This window comes from Rissa tridactyla, chromosome 6 (assembly GCF_028500815.1).
Source record: "Rissa tridactyla isolate bRisTri1 chromosome 6, bRisTri1.patW.cur.20221130, whole genome shotgun sequence".
Taxonomy (NCBI): Eukaryota; Metazoa; Chordata; class Aves; order Charadriiformes; family Laridae; genus Rissa; species Rissa tridactyla.
This window is the reverse complement of record NC_071471.1, coordinates 9,424,674-9,441,838: the sequence shown is the minus strand read 5'-3', so window position 1 is coordinate 9,441,838 and position 17,165 is coordinate 9,424,674. Positions and strand designations below refer to the sequence as shown.

Genomic DNA, 17,165 nt, shown 5'->3' with positions numbered 1-17,165 from the left:
TAGAAGGAAAAGGATTTTCTGAATCCTATGCTTTTGAGATACAGCACATGTCGAAGTGTCTGTTATGTTCAGGGACAATATAATGTGTTTTCCCCTTTGATCTCAATTTTGTATGAAAATTCAGTTGGACGAAAAGCATGTAGTGAAAATACTCTTTTGTATTTTAACAGAAAATTTTAACATTCCATTAAGTTGTTTAGCAGCTTTTTAGCTGTGACTTTATAGTTATGCCAACAATTTTGTCTTTCCTCTCTGGGCTCTGAATTTTAATGACTGGGCCATATCATTCCCTTTTGTTATCTCTCCTTCCCAATTTTGATAACTCGGCAGTCTTGGAGGAGTAGGACTGAACAGGGCTGTCTGTACAGCTTGGAAAAGTTTTCCAGACCTTTCTGTCAAGGTACGGATATTTTTTTCCTGGCTATGGCTGGGAGAGCCTTCTCCCACAGATAGATACTGCTTGATTATCTCTTCAGTCTGGTGTGTGTGCCGCTAGTTAAGCTGTACTTTTCACTTCATCATTAGTCATATTATTTCCGTGGCCTTTACATACATTAAAGGGAAAAATGGCTTTACTGGCTGCTCTTGTGTTTTTTTTGGATAATGATTGCCCTTTCCTAGTTAGTATGTTGCTGATGCTGGCTTGGGGTTTGAGGTTGTTTTTTTTTTTTTTGTGGGGAAATGCCAAAAGCATCTGTGTGTTTGATGGACAGTTATCACTATTATTCCATGCTTTGCATGATTTTTCTCCACTTATAATTCATGTATATCATGCTTTGATAATTGTATACGTCCGACAACATTTAAGATCAAAATGTTTTTTATGCTCCATTCTATTTCAATGCTGTAATGGAACATTGCTGTAATTTGCATTAAACCGTAGCTAGGATGTGTTGATGGGAGGTCCATAAAAAGTATAAAATTCCTCGGAAATTGAGTATGAACTGTTTCTCGAGCTTAAAATGTTTTCTATTCCTGTTCAGGCTATTTATCTAATGTAAGAGAATACCAGTGATTTTTCAATATCATATGTCTCTGCTTTTTACTATCTATAGTTCTCTACTGTGCTTCCTGGAGACTGTAAACAGCCTGACAATTCCTCAGATTTTTTTTTTCTTTTCTTTCCCCAATTTCATCCTCCATAGTAGTACTAGTGTAAAACTGCTATGTCAATATAGTATAATTTTTGTATATTTCATTTTTGGCTGCTGAACACTTTCATACAGCTAGTTTCATATCAGCTGGATAGTAGTAAAATTCTCCTTTCTCCATTCTATGTCATAGAAAGATAGTTCTGGGCAGGAAGCAAGCTGGGAAAAATCTTACTTGTTTGTAGTGAACAGAATCGGTACCATCTCTCACTGGGTACCTTTTTTCCAGTAAGGGAATTTATACATTTCCACAGGGTCTCAAATGTTCAGGTTTTTTGCAACAAGTAGATCTGTGTTAGGTCAGGACACTGGTCCTACTGTAGCCTATATCTGAGTGTATTACTGATTGATGGGAACAGAGAAGAAACACCGGATTAGACATAAATAACATTTTAACATCCAATCATTTAATCTGATTTATGTCTGAAAATGTAGGGATTTAATTCGAATAATGCCGGATATGCTTATTATGTTTCTGTGTTATTAATTCATATTATGAATTCTTCTCTGCGATTTTTTTTTTATGTGAAAAAAAAAAAAATTTTGAAATTGCCACCCTCGAATTCATTCTGTTTGTCTGGCTCATGAAAGAAAAAGATGACAATTACAAGTTCTCAGTCTCCTTTGTTTTTTGTTTATTTGTTTTTATATTGTATGCTCCTGTAAGGTATTTTCTAATACAAATAAGTTCTTTATTTTCAGTTTCTTTAGTAATTGTTTTCTTTTTTTTTAATCTCCTAATGAGGAATACATGACTGAAAAGGAATCCAACCATTCCTATGCTAAACAAACATGTCACATAATCTTTTCCATAATTTGATCAAACTCCATTGAAAAGATAGCTGGGGTTAGGGTTCTTTGTTACTCTTTTCCTGTTGAGATAGATTTACTAGAATTGGGATGTATAATATTTCAGGTGAAGGCAGGCCACTGAATTACAGAATATATTAAAATGAAATTATCTGTCTATACCCTTTGTTTAATTTATGGCATTTCTTCCTTGTCTTTTCTCATTACTGATACACCCTGAGGTCTCCTTTTAGCTGTCCATGATGCTGCTAAACTGTTTTTTTTTCCTGAATTGATACCATTCTTTGAGAGCACGGTAAGGTGGATGAGAAGTTCTCCCCAACATGCATTACTATGTATTTATCAGCATTACATTTTATCCCGTTCCGTGCTGCTATTATCGCTTGATCTGGTTAAGCCTGTCAGTCTCCTGTACCCCTAAATACTGTATTTCCCTCTAAATGTGATGGAATGCCATCATTCAACATCTTTCCCAGATCCCTGCTGAAGCTGTAAAACCAGTCTGCATTTTAATACAGAATAAGTGGAAATTACTAATACCTGTCTTCGGTTATTTTGTGCCTTGATTACTTATGCAGGACTTAAAAGCTTTTGGCACTTCAACAAAACCGTCAGCTTGTCTTTCTAAGCTACTGTATCAGTGTTTGAGACTCAGGAGATGTGGTGGTTTTTTCAGTGAAGATGCCACTTAGGCAGTATATTAGCGTGATGGCTTTTCCTTTTGCTCTGAACGGAGCCTCTTCTTTATCTGTAGGAACTTTATCCCTTTAATATCAGGGCCGTTGTCTTTATCCCCACAAAACAATTCTCCTTTTCATCCCAACTAACCACAACACCCTCTTACACTGGACTCCATCTGTTTCTATAATTTTAGGCCACCGAGCCCCAGACATCCCAACCCAAAGTCCCCTCTCATACATAGAATCATGGAGCGGTTTGGGTTGGAAAGGACCTTAAAGATCATCCCGTTCTCCTTTGCTCTGCCACCCCACTGTGGCTGCTGCCTCTCTCCATTCCCCGGTCCCTGCATGTGGCTGCCTACCACCTACAAGCTGGACTCTGACACGATTTAGGATTTGCAGGTAAAAGGACTGCATTCCCAGGCATTTCCTGAATTGTGGGAAGAGATGATTAGCTTCGATATTAATTATCTTTTTTTTGTACAGTTCCTCTGGTTTTGAGTGAAGAGGAAGCCTGAGAAGAATGTACAAACAGAATCACTCGATAAAGCCTCTAGAAGAGTCGTGGTTGCAGTAACGCCGGGGAATTTCTCTTATATTCTCAGCCTTGCCAACTTTTCTTTTTCTGGAATTAATTGCAAACGACATTTGCTTTAGGTTTCTGACCCACTTTGGAAGTATTCCCAGTAGCTTTGGATAGCCATCTCTTCAAACAACTAGGGGACTTATGTTTTGTTCTTTCTTTTTCTTGTTATGCTTTTTCTTAACCTTTTTTTTGAGCTCATCAGGCATTGGGAAAGGCTAGATAAATGTCCCCAGGAAACCGATGAGAGGCTGGAGTTAAAACGGGAAAATGGGTTTGAGCATTCAAAATCCTATGTAGGGTTACTTAATTAGTGTTTATTTGCTGAGTCTTTTGGGTAGTGTTTTGATTATTTTTTTTTTTAAACTGGAATTTTACTGTATACATTTGCATCAAGAGCAATTTGAACCTGGGGAATCGACATCTTACTGAGGAAAACTGTATTTGACACAACTACAATTCATATTCTATTTTCTATTTCAGTGTGTGGTTGTGCTAATATCATCCCCAAAATATGAGCAGGAACATACTGTAGTACCACTGTTATAATGGCATTTGGCCGTGAGGCCATGAGTCGTCTTCAGGAAGAAACCTGGACACAAACCTTTTCTTCAGGAGGAGAAGTAACATTAAGACATTTCAACTGGTATGAGCAAACTAGCTTGCACAGCTAGGAGATCTATAGCTTCGTAGTTTTCTAATGTAATATAATGCCTGTAGGAGATTCTGGTTTCATCAGTAAGTGGAAGATCTTCTTAAATTATGAACTTGACTGTTTCTGTTAAACAAATTTGATATCCCACGTCCTCTCTGCAAGTAGAACATGTCATTATAATTTCAGGCAGCACGTGTATCTAAGACAGCTAAGGAATGTCGATGGTGGTTGCTGTGGGAAGCATGGCACTTAGGGGCTGTCGCTCCTCTCTGTGAGCAGAGGTGTAGAAGACTTGGGGACTGCTGTTTCTGTCTTTATCAAATGCAAAGATAAAATGTTTGTGTAAAAAAAACCAACCAAACAAAAAAAACCCAAAAAAAACAAAAAACAAAAACCCCACAAAAATTGATCACTATCATGCTAAGGTTTATTAGGCTTTTATAGAGATGTTATCAGAGAGAAAAGTCCTGCAGTTAAATTATATGCAGCCAATGTCATTAGTGACATTAGTGATGAGTAGGAGGAATTGAACATGTCCAGTTTTAGCAGAAACAGTAAATATTGGTGACATTCTATATGAAACTTTCATATTCATAAAAATCAGGTAAGAGAGCATTGCAACTCGAAATACTACTCAAAATACTTCAGCATCATGAACTGCTTGACTCTTGTGATAATGTAACGTTTTCAAATACTGACAAGAGCCACACTCGGTACTTAACAATGTTCACAGTCATTAGGTCAAATGGAAGTTTGGACTCTCTTTTTAAACTTAATTGTTCTCAAAATTTTTCCTTAATTTTCTAAAGTTTATTTTCACTTTAATCTTGTTTTCTCACTCAAAACATTTTAACATGCATCACAAGGAGCAGGAAGATTTTTAAAAATAAGGTCTAGTTGCTGAATTGACATATTTGTTTCAAACCTATTAATTATTTTGGTAAAATTTAAAAGCTGAATTGCAATTGAATATTTTGAAAGCAAAACATTACACTGATGGTATGTCTGAAGCTGTCCATCAAGAACATCACTTGCTCCCTGTAGCTGCTAGTGGCAAGCAACTTGTATGTGGTTTTTTACACAATGAGCACCAAATGTAGCTGAGACGCTGGTTTTGGTGCAGTTTCAATAAAAAGCATACTGTTTGAGAAAGCAGTAGTGATGTAACGCAGCAGACATACTGCAAAGAAATCCAAGTCAAGAAGGATGTGCCACATCTTCCTAAAAAAGCTTGCACTGAAAATTGAATACATGTGATCAAATTTTTGTGTGAGATATTAATAGCAATTATTAATCACATGGATGTTTCTGTTTTATAGTATCCTGTAGAATACCATCATTTTCTAAAGTGTAATTCCAGTGTGTTACCAGACACTTTTTTGACATATGTAAAATTCGTCGTTAGGGATGTTTGACACGCCTCATGTTATGCTGCGATATGACTGTTAGGGAATTCCTTTCCTGCTTTTACAGTTAGTTGTCACCTTCATCAGTTGGTACGATAAATACTTGGTACTATTTTTTTATTTTTACACAGTTTCGAATTCGTTTCCTTCTGCGTTATGCTTAAGACCTTAAGGAAAGTATGAGGGTTTATTTTGCAACTTGTGCTAGACCACTCTGATAATGTTTCCTACACCAATCATTTCACTGTTTTTACGTTTCCTGAGGGTCTTTCTGAATTTTGTCATTTAATGGTCTTCTAAATCAATACTAACCTCCGGTAGTCAGTCTTTCTCACACATTGCTGACGGCTTGTTTGGGGGTCTAATTGTGATTTTCAGATGAATTAATCTCTGTCCATTTTCTCAGAGCGTTGGCCTCATCCACCAGCTGGACAAATGCATTCTGGAGCCAAGCTAGTAACCTTTCTTTAAGAACCTTTCATCCATTCGTTGTTCAGGGCATATCGATCGATAATAGAAGGGCATCTATAGCAAGTTCTCCTGTGGGTATACCAACATCCACGAAGCAACTGGGTATCGGTCAGTGCCAGTGCTGCGGTCAGGGCGAGGGAGAAGATGCCTGCAGAGCATCTGCCCTTGCAGTTTCCAGTGGGATATTGCTGAGTAAAAGAAGAATTTTAGTCTAGCCTACTTTATGCCAATGAGACACATTCATACATACATGAGAGGAGTGGGAAAAGGCATTTTGAGCTGTGTGGAGCGTTTCTGAGCAGGGGGAGCAGTTGTGTCAGTACTGGTGGAGCTTCACGTTTAGTGGTGGGAGGTGTCAGTTGAACCGTTGCTCGTTGCTTTCCCTTCTCCTCTGTCTGCAGCCTGGTTTAATATTTTCTCTTTCAGGGAATTATTGTTAGTGTGGTGGTGCTAGATGTTGCCACTTTAGGCTTTGAATATGGAAATTACATCAGTGAAATAATCTATTTCTCCAGTCTGTAGTGCTAACCAGACGGTTCCACAGCCAAAAAGTTGACATCTTTTTATTTGAGAGATCTGGGCATTTTTGTCAAATATCTAACAGATAACTGCTGTAAAAATAGAAGATTATCTCTCTTAACACAACCACTCCCATTGCATTTGAGACATACTTGAATCTTACAGAAAAAAGCCGGTTTAGAAGCGTGGTGGCTGGTGCCGCTGCCTGCGTTGGGCGGCCCGTAGGAGCGAGTCGCAGCCTGGGGGGGTGCTGGGGCTGTGGGGATGCGCTGTGGCTCAGACAAGGTGGGGGATCAGTTAAGTTCATAAAACACTTTGTTACAGAATGTAGAAAACAAATACAGGAAACTGATTTAACGTACTGTAAGTGTTACTGGATGCTAAAACCCAGCTGGTGGGTGGGCTCGCACAAAGGCTTTGTTCGTGTGAAGATGTGAGCGTAGGTAGTATTTTTACATTGAACACTTCTCCTTCTCTGCTAAATTGTACTGCAATGTTTTGCCATACTAAAGTAACCCTGGAGGTTTTTTTTCTTTTATGTCTGAAGTTGTCATAGGAATGGAAAAACCGCAAACCTAAGTACGGCTTTTCTGAAACTTAGTAAGTTGAGCAAGTTTGTTCTGGAAGGAAAGAAGATCCTTTCCTTCCTCTCCTTTCTTTCCTCTAGTGACGTATTTAATATGCCAAAACATATTGTAATAATTAGTTCATCGCAAGAGTAAGGAATTTGAAGATATTTTTACAATAAATTTCAAGATTTTTCCTGCTGCCACCAAGATTAGTGGTCAGCGCTAATGGTAGCATTGGTATAGTAGTTATAATAATAAATTTTGCCCAATAACTTTGGGTTTGTGCAAACAACTAACAAAATTCTAACCTAAAAAATATTAGACCTCTATACAGTTACAATCTGGATCTTCATTTAAATTTCCTTTTTCAGGAATTAATCTGTGGATTAGTGTAACATCTTTCATACTGCATGCTACTGAAAGAAGCAGTCTGTGAACACTTGTAGTAGAAATGGAATTGTTCTTTGCCATCAGTTAGTTCCTCTTAATAGGTGTAGGCATAATGTAAAACAAAGGATTAATAAATAAATAAAAAGGATCCCCTAACAAGCAGAAAATTGTTTTCTCATTAATTAGTAGACGAATGTACGTGCTTCTGCACACACACAGTATTAGAGATATTCAAACTAGAAACTTTCTAAGCTCTTACTGAAATTATGAAAGCGCATTTTTTTAGAATACAAGGCCATTTTATACAGTTTATATTTTATAGTAATACAATAGCAATTGTGCTGTCATCACACAGATGATATCACACAGAATGCAATCTGAGAGGTCTTTGGTTGAAAGAGGTTTTGAGAAAAGCTAACTCTCTTGCCCTACAGAGCATCATCAGTTGGGACATTCATAGTGAAGAGCTTTGCCCAATTACCTTGATTAATATTTGTGTGGCTAATGGGGTGGAACTGGAAGGGTGCAAACTTAGACTGGTTGTCAGAGAAAAATGTTCCAGTAGCAACATCTGCCTAGCAGAGTTTTCAAAGCTGAACAGTGACACGAAACATTTCTGTCATGTTTTGTTTTTAGTGCAGAGCAGAAGCCTCTCAAACTTTTCAGATGCTTACAGAAATAATCAACTTCTGAACTCCGTGACAAATGTGGTTTGTGTGTAAATTTAACTGTGAAAACGTTTGAGTGGCTTCAAAATTAGAGGGACGGCAAGCACATTGGACACAGTAAAACATCACTTGGAATAATTAGCATAGTGGGTACACAGCCAACAATATGTTCTTCAACCCAACAGATGTGAAGAAATACCTTAAGGAGAAGAAAAAATCAAAACAGATAACAGAAGAAGTGTGAAAAACTTGCCATATTAATCATATTAAAACCAAATTTTGAGCATGCTTGTGTAGCCATGTGTTTTTGTGAAGCCGGGGAGGATTTGCTGTTTGAGGCCTGAGAAAGGAGCTGGGGGTGGGCTTCAGCCTTGCTGGGGCTGTGGGTGCTCAGGTTGGTCAGGGCGCCACAGCACTACCTCATTGGGATTGTATTTTCTGTCAATTCTGAAAATTTCTGATAGTTTCTAACTCAAAATACAATAGTCCTCATTTCAGTCTGGAAGTTTCTTTGGGTGGCGCGTAGCACTGAGTCACTCGCAGAGGCGGCAGCTCCCCGCTGGGGGTGGCAGCACTGTGGTCGGTAACGTGTGACCTTGTGTGTTGAATGTGCGCTTATGAAGATTTATAAATCCTCTCTTTTCAGACTCCTGCTGAACAGGCCAAAGCTAGATTACAGCTGGTTCTTGAGGCAGCTGGTAAGTGTTGCTATTATAAGTAAAATTATATTATTCAAAAATGTATTTAATGTAATATCAGAAAAATGAGACCTATCAAGGCAGTAATTTTATCCATTTCCGTTTGGCGAATGCGAAGTCCTTTTCTCTATAGCCCACTTCAGTTTCTGGGTAAGATGACACGGGTGTGCATCATCATTGGCGCTTAACAAATCCCTTTAAGGAGATAAAAATAAGTAATTTTTGTTTGCTGTTGAGAACCAGCACTCAGACTTCATGCGTTTGTCCTCTTGCTGCTACTGAGACTTTATTCTGTCGTCTTAAAAATTTGGTTTCATGCCTTTATCTTTTAGCCCTGGGTGGAACGAGTGCATGTATATATATATATATATATATATATATATTTATGTATTTGAAGTGGTAGCAAACATATGTAGCAAGCTTTCCAAAAGACTCGGATCCAGAAAGTGATCTACCTGCTAGTTCTCTACAAAGAGAAACATTTCTATTTAGTCTAGCACTAGTAAGAAGGAAGGCAAGATATGGGTCTTGGTAACTACTTTTAATTTTGAACCTTTAATTTAAATAAAAAAATGGAGTAATCCTGTAGCTTTACGCCAGGTTTAAAACTTTAAAGAAATTGTTGTCCTATTGTGGCAAAGATGAGATTATCATTCCTTTTATCCTGCCTTTTTTGCAAATGTTGTATCTAAGTCCACATTAAATCTCAAAGACATGGTTGTTTCCAAATGGACACTTCTTTGGTTTATTTTTACTAATCTAAGGGTGTTCAGTACACAGCTTTGACATGCGCTTCTCGGGCTTTTCCCCCGTGGAAGTTGCTGTGGATTTGACCCGTGGTGTAACTGACCCCGAGGTCCGTTTTGCTCTTTGTCCCCTTGGGTGGTCGCGCACCCTCGCGGTGGCGTGGGGTGGCCGGGCACCAGCTCCTCGCTGGCCGTGATGCCGAGGGGTTTGTCCTCTCTTCACCCAGGCTCCAAGTGGTTATTCCCAAGAGCAGCCCGTGTTTTGATGCACTTATGCTATGATTGTGAAAACAGGACTCGAGAACCTTACACGCTAGTGGGGTTGTGGTAATTACAATAAATTTATAAATTAATAATAATCCTTTTATATAACATTCCTGGATGTTCTTTAGGTACTTGTATTTGTCTTCAGATTATTAAAATAATGATTTAATGCTCTGAAGTGGTATTCTGTGTTGAGGTTTGTAATCCTAATTAATTTCTAGATCCTATTTTAATTTTCCCATTAAAACTTTGGCAGTTGTTCACACCAACAGGAAAGCTTCCAGTATTTCATATGCATTTTAATAAATACATATTTGCCTATAATTCAGCTTTCATCTCTTATATATGTATTTTTAACTTCTAAGCAGCAATTTCCAAGAAATGCCATTTTTTTCTTTTTTCCCCTTATGGAAACCTTCTGTTTTAAGGAATAGACATCTACTCACATTACTGATATTTTTTTCAAAAATGCATCTAGCCATTTGTATTGTATGGCTTCAAATGCATTCATTGTTCTCCTTAACTTTTAATAAATCTTTGAAGCATATAATTATAAAGTAGATGTGACAGCACTGACCTAAAAAAAGCACAATTTGTGTATACTACTCACATCTATCACACCTCATTTTTTAATTTAACACCTGGGAAATGTAGAAAAGATACCTGTGGGTTGTATATCATCATGACCTGGGTCCCAGAAATTTCCAAAAATATATAATGGGTCTATGACACTGTTAAATTTAAATATTCACAATTGAAGTCTGAAACTTAGATTGAAGCTGCGAGCTGTTCATAAGTAAGTCAAGCGAGTTAATCTGTTTATTTCTCTTACCATCCAAAATACAGGAAGTTCTTTCCTGGCTTTATTTCAGTCTTGGTTATCATCTATCTCAGGCGTTTATGAGATCATCCCCCCACCTTCTTCCCTCAGTCCTGTATTCAGTCAATTAAATTGAATTTTTATTAATCTGGTGTGAGAGGAGTGTTGGAAATGTTAATAATGTTGTTTTAATATCTTTTTGTGTGTTTACTCATTGCAAAATCAGCACTTTTTTCACCTTTAAGTTTAAAGAAATAAAAAGAAATCCGTGTCAGACTGTTATTGAGCAGCTTTCCAAGGAGCTCACGATCAACAGGTTAATTGTTGTTGCTGTTGTAGCATGATGCTGTATGATTTATTTTAATGTAACGCAAATTTAAATCTGTACTTTAGTAATGATGAGGGAAGCTGCTGTTTGCGTATGTAGTGCTTGGTACAGGATCCATCCCAAAGTTATGAATTAACTTGTAGAATATCTGGCTGCACACGTTATGGGAGTTGCTCTAATCCCACTAAGTGGGGAAAAAAAGCTGTGCTTTATTCAAAATGTATTAGCTACTTTTTAATAGCTGTTAATGACACTGTACGCCTCTGTGGTTTGGACAAACAAAACAGTCTTACCTTCTGCAACCGCTCAAAGTTACTGACTAGCGTTGGGGAGGTGTTTGGGAAGGTCCCTTCGTTGTTCTTCTCTACCGACATGCTGTTACGGTGACATTTCCGTTCCCCTTGCCCTGCCATTTCCGCGCTGTTAATATCCCATCGCCCGTGATAATCTAACATTTTCTTATATTGTCTGGATTCAAATGTATTTGCTCATTTCATGCTGAAGATTTCTGTATTTTACTGTACTTTGAAAGAATTAACCTAGAGAGAAACTTCACTTCGCTTCCTTAGCAAATTTTTTTGTTCTTAATATACTGGAGATGTCTTTGGATAAACATAACACAAATATAGCAAACAGTATGTAACTCTGTAAGGGGACAACATATATTAAATGTTAATGCGCATAAGCTGAAGCTAGTTTTCTGTAAAATACCAGCATTTGCTATAAGAGCAGCCTGACTTTAAATTCAAGCTGATGGTGGGTTTTGAAGTTTGCTCACAGCCTTGCCCAGCAATACATTTATCTAATACTCGAGCTTATTATTTGCTATTCACCATCACATCATGATGTTTCAAATGGAATTTCTTTATTTTACTATCCAAATTTCCCGTTTGGTTAGCCCCATCAAAGGGTCTAAATTCTAATGTATCCTTTGTCAGTGCAGCTACAGTATATTAAAGATTGTATTGAAAAAGGGAAGAGAGACTGGGACAAAAGTTTGTTGTGTACATGTGGAAAAATTGAATGTGTGTGCTATTGGACATTCATTTTGAGAAAAGAAATTGCCTGTAAGTAATGATACAACTTTGCAACACGTCCCTGCTGAACTGGAGAACTTAATTTTTATCATATTTGTGCTGGAAATGTTATTAGAATGTAGCTTTAATGACTGATGTTGACTAATTTAACATAGATAAGGAGTGTTGGCAGGTTAACTGGTACTCTGCTGGGCCCACCGATGCTGCCCCATTGACGCTGCCTGCCCGCTCCCCCAGCCTGTGTGGGCACGTGAAGGGTCATGCTGCCTGAGCTTGTTCAGGAGCAATTCTTTATCATTGATAAATGTTTCATTTGAAACTTCTCTGGAGCCCCCAACATAAGAAGGACATGGACCTGTTGGAGTGAGTCCAGAGGAGGCCATGAAGATGATGAGAGGCTGGAGCCCCTCTGCTGTGAGGACAGGCTGAGAGAGTTGGGGTTGTTCAGCCTGGAGAAGAGAAGGCTCCGGGGAGACCTTAGAGCCCCTTCCAGTCCCTAAAGGGGCTACAGAAAAGCTGGGGAGGGACTCTGGATCAGGGAGTGGAGTGATAGGACAAGGGGGAAAGGTTTTAAACTGAAAGAGGGGAGATTTAGATGAGATATCAGGAAGAAATTCTTGACTGTGAGGGTGGTGAGCCCCTGGCCCAGGTTGCCCAGAGAAGCTGTGGCTGCCCCATCCCTGGAGGTGTTCAAGGCCAGGCTGGATGGGGCTTGGAGCAACCTGGTCTGGTGGGAGGTGTCCCTGCCCAGGGCAGGGGGGTGGAACTACATGACCTTTAAAGGTCCCTTCCAACCCAAACCATTCTGTGATTCTCTCAGGACCTGGAACATATATAGAATTGAGGGAAAACTATTTGATGTCAGGGCTCAAGTTCAAGTGCTTTCTTCAAATTGGGCACAGGAACAAATACATATTCGTGTGCAATATACATGCATATTTTTAAAGAGAATGCATTTGGGCTGTTGCTTTATCAGAGAGCAGAATGTCTGAAGATATTTTGTTCAATTTTAAAAGCGGGAATTGCCAACCTTTCTCCAAGCATAGGAAATGTCACTCCAAGAGCTGGTTGCACTCTGTTCATCTGTGTTGGGCAGTCAAACAGCTCACCCTGCTTTCATGCCAAGTCCTGCAGACATCAGCACTAGCTACAGACAAGAGGCAATTTTTAAGGGCTGTGATTTCCAAAAGTATTTAGGTACAAAAAGATTTAGATAGTCCTTGTTTTGCTTTATTCTTCTTCTGGTGTTTATGTTAGAGCTGTCTTCTCAATCTGAAGATGTTTGTGTATAATTTTTTGCTTCACATCAACCTATTGACATGGAAATTATGTGGCTTTATCCCTGTGGCTTTTTAAGCAAGAGAAAGGGGTATATTGAAATACGCTAATAATGTTATGTTTTTAAAGAATATAGATTTGAACGTGCTTTGAAAGTACAATGGCCATAGTTTAAAAAAGTTAGTTATACACGATTGTGTTCCCTTCGCTCTTCACTGCTTTCTTCATCACCAAAGATCCTTGATTTTTAGGGTAGGTAGGTGCAAAGGCCAACTGCTCAGCCTCAGCAGGAATTGTAGATGTTTGGTATCTTGGGAAAACCTGCTTTTAGAATCGCACTTAGATGCTAATTTAGGAAACAACAACCGATTTCTCTGAAAACCAAAAGACAGCAAATAGTAATCCAGGTTATTTTCAACCGGATTTATTTTTTTTGCTGGTGTGTTTTGGGAATTGTGACTTCTGGTGTCTCATTGTGGGAGAGCTGGTAAAATGCAAAATATCCACCTTATTTGTGAGGGGAGGAGGGGAAGATGGCCGTTTTTATATTCAGGTAATATAGTGCTGTCACGAAGTTTTGTCTCCAAGTCCATTCATGCGGGCTTTGCCGTGCACTTTGTTAAAATTATTTTTTCTTTGTTGGTGTGGATTAATGTCAGTATCTTCATTCTCATTAAGCAATAGTTGAAGATACTGTAGCACTCCACTTTAATTTTTAAGGCAACTGATTTTTGATTTATAAAAAGCAGTCAGCTATAAATTTATATTTGCATGACTTTTTTTACTTACCTTTCCCTTAATGTTGCGATACGAGAAAGCCTTTTTAGCATCCTCTAACAATATCGCAGCAACTTGCCATGTCTGAGCAGATGTTAAGCAGGCAATAGTTGAATGTTAATTTTGAGGGGGTGGTACGTTTAAGCCTATCTGAAGTATGTTGCATGTGGGCCTTCCAACTTAGCGACAATGCTTTGTCTCTTGGGAGAGTTTTAAAGCTAAACCTCTTTCTTTTTGTCACTCTATATGGACTCTCTCAAGTCAGTATAAAGCAGATCATCCCTCGGCTAAAGCTCTTCAGCTTTTGTTATTGGGCTCTGTAGACCTGTAATTAGGCCTCCTGGCAGGCCTTGCAGGCCAGTTAATGGTCATATGGAGTTTCTGTGAGGCAGGCTGGCTTTGTGTAAATCCTTCGTCGGGATACGTTTATGGGTCACTTCCTACCAGGACGGGGCTTTGTGCCGCTGCCCCACGGGCGGAGAGGGAGCAGGTTCCCTTGACCATCGCCAGCTCAGTTCGCGGTGCACAGTCTTCCCGGCTAATCCCCAGTGTAAACAGAGGATTTAGCTGAGCTTCTGTCACTTACAGTTGCCAAACCACTTGGGTGTCTGTGATTTCTTTCCCAGACTTCATTACTGAGAGACGGAGAAGCAGAGAAGATTTGAGCTGGGGTTTTGTCTTAAACGTTTTCTTGCTCGTATTGCTAATTTTAAGTAAAAAAGTTTGCCCTGCATCGAATCCTGCCTTGATAAAACCCGTAAGCTCAACAGAAAACCTCAAAACTTTAAAGGCAGTTAACATGTGTCATAAATTGCTGTATGGCGCTCGTGTTTTCTTATAAAGATGAAAATGTGAATGAATATTCTAAAATGTAAATCTCTTGATAAGAAATAGCATGTGGGCATTTCAAACTATCAATCTGGCCGCCTTCACTAAAGTAGTCTGAAAGTTTGGGTTTCTTTCTATGGTGATAAGCTGAAATTTCTTACTCTTCATATAAAGACGATGACAAAAGGCAGTTGATCTGGATTTTCAAAGGTCTAGAGTTGAAATAAGTGACTGATCTATTTTTGGAATCTGCATTTCAATCTATCGCTGAAAGAACGTTCAAGAATAGAACATTTTTGTGCAAAGAATTCTTGACAGAGTTTATTTAAAGAAAACTTCAGAACTGAGACACTAATATGACATTAGCAATATGTGGTAAAAATTGATGAATACAAACCATAAGCATTTAACATTTATCAGATCTGTTTGGCAGCAATTCTGGATATTGGATATTTAACTCATTATCTTTGAATTATGCTATCAGATTGCTCTCTTTAATTTTGTACCATGCATCTTTATTACATTTTATGTATTCCTTAAAGAGAAAATAATTGAATATAACAAGTATTTTGGCCTTAGCTGCTGTAAAAATGCCAGCGTTTGACAATACTTACTGAATTTTCTAAAAATCTACCCATTACAACACATGTTATCAGGGAGAAAAATCCTAATTTGCACTCAGCGCCTGCTAAATAAATAGTCAAATATTCTCTGCTTTCTGGTATCAAAATGGCTCATAACAGATGTGGCTGAAAGGACCACATACGTAGACTGTATGATTTTAGTCTGGTGGAACTAATAGGATCACTTGCTACTTCATAGATTCTTGCTTTTCTTTTACTTTAATAAAAACTGTTTAGTTAAGTAGGATGGCCTCTGTTTTGGTCTCTTCTAGTGATGCAAAGTCGTAAGGCAGGCAGGTGGCAACAAGTATTGTTGGTGCTTATTTTTAAATGCCAAATTTATAAAATGTTTACGTATTTCTCTTTTTCTTCTTTTCTTCCTTTTTGATTTTGCTATTTGTGTTCTTTCCACTGAAAACTTGATGGCCTTAGTTTGAATTTCTAATTATGCGAACAATTTTAGAAGGATGGAAAACATGTGTTCGTATATATGCACAAAGGATGAAATGACACATAAAATATTTCACCTGTTTAAAGAAAATTTTAAAATAGCTTTTAAAATAATGCTTTACCCAGAAATTGTGAGAATTTGAACTTAAAACAAGCTTAAGAGTTGCTGAATGTTGAAAAAGAGATTAATATAATTACTGTGTGAGCATGGTCAGTTTGATTTAATATAAAATTCTTATTTCTATCGATTTCAAACAGTTATTTTGAGTAGTGTCTGTTCACGCTTTGAATTGAATTTTACTTCTATTTATATAAAAATATCAACTCTATGAGCAAAGATGTCTTACTGAACTACCTTTTCTCCATACGACAAACACGGACATAGGCTCTAAAAATGTTTATAAAAGTGTTTCGTGCAGCATTTCTTGTACACCAAGCTAAGGAGAGTTTGAATGGATAGGAATCTGTTCCTAATGAAACCACCCCCAAACAAGCAAGACCTGGTTACGTGTGAGTGAGCAGAGGTAAGCGCGATGGCCGAGCATCCGTCCTGCCACAGCAGCTCCCCGGGGGCCGGTGGCGATGCTGCAGGACATCTTCCCACCCTCCCAGGACTCCAGCACAAGCCCGGGGACCTGGACAGAGGATGGGAAGAGCTGCATCAAATCGCCACGTCTTTGAAATAGAGCGTCCCCATCCCATCGCAGGTGACTTGGTCACTTGTGCTGCTTCCAGCAAGTATCTGTAGTTGACAGCCTCCTGCTCCCTTACTCCAAGAGGGCTTTCAGGCACAGGATCAGGACGATGGGTTTTGTTCTGCTGCAGGTGACAAAATAGCAAGTAGTAATTATTGAAGATTAGATTTGTATCGTGCTCTTTTACCAAGAACAAGCTATTAAAACATTAAAAACAAAGGAAAAAAAAGAAGTGGACTAAAAGAAGTTTTAGGTTGGACTTCGTGAAGCTCACCTTGCAAGGTTGTCCTGAGACGAGAATGAGAGTGAGAACTTGAGAGGAAAACGAAGAGGAAGGTGGGTGGAGGAAAGATAAAGCAATTATTCTGAAAGTGTACATGAGGCATTGCTATCGCAATATATCCTTGATGATAGGGTTGGGTTTTTTTTTGAAATATTAAGGTAATTGTCTATTTGTTTGCACACATTAGCATTAAGAGTTGACTGGTACAGGGATGGCCAACCACAGGCACAGGCGTAGTGTTTAGCACTGATCAAGATTTAGGCTGGCAGTAGTGACTAACAGTTTGGTTAAATGTGGTGTGTACTAAACAGAGAGGTTATTTGTCATTGGCCAATATAGTAAATAAATAAACGCATGAAACAGTAGCGTCTCTTCCTTCTACAGGATCACTGTAAATAAAACTGCAGTTTCATCCACTAAAATGAATCAAAAAAAT

General features: G+C 38.4%; 1 protein-coding gene across 1 annotated transcript in view; it reads left to right on the top strand.

The window, feature by feature from the left end:
- The window catches only part of RSRC1 (arginine and serine rich coiled-coil 1), a 170,439-nt gene that overhangs the window by 86,206 nt on the left and 67,068 nt on the right, over positions 1-17,165 (top strand). The window contains exon 6 of the mRNA XM_054205922.1: positions 8,549-8,600. Coding sequence (XP_054061897.1) covers positions 8,549-8,600 — 52 coding nt within the window. The remainder of the gene's footprint in view (positions 1-8,548; positions 8,601-17,165) is intronic.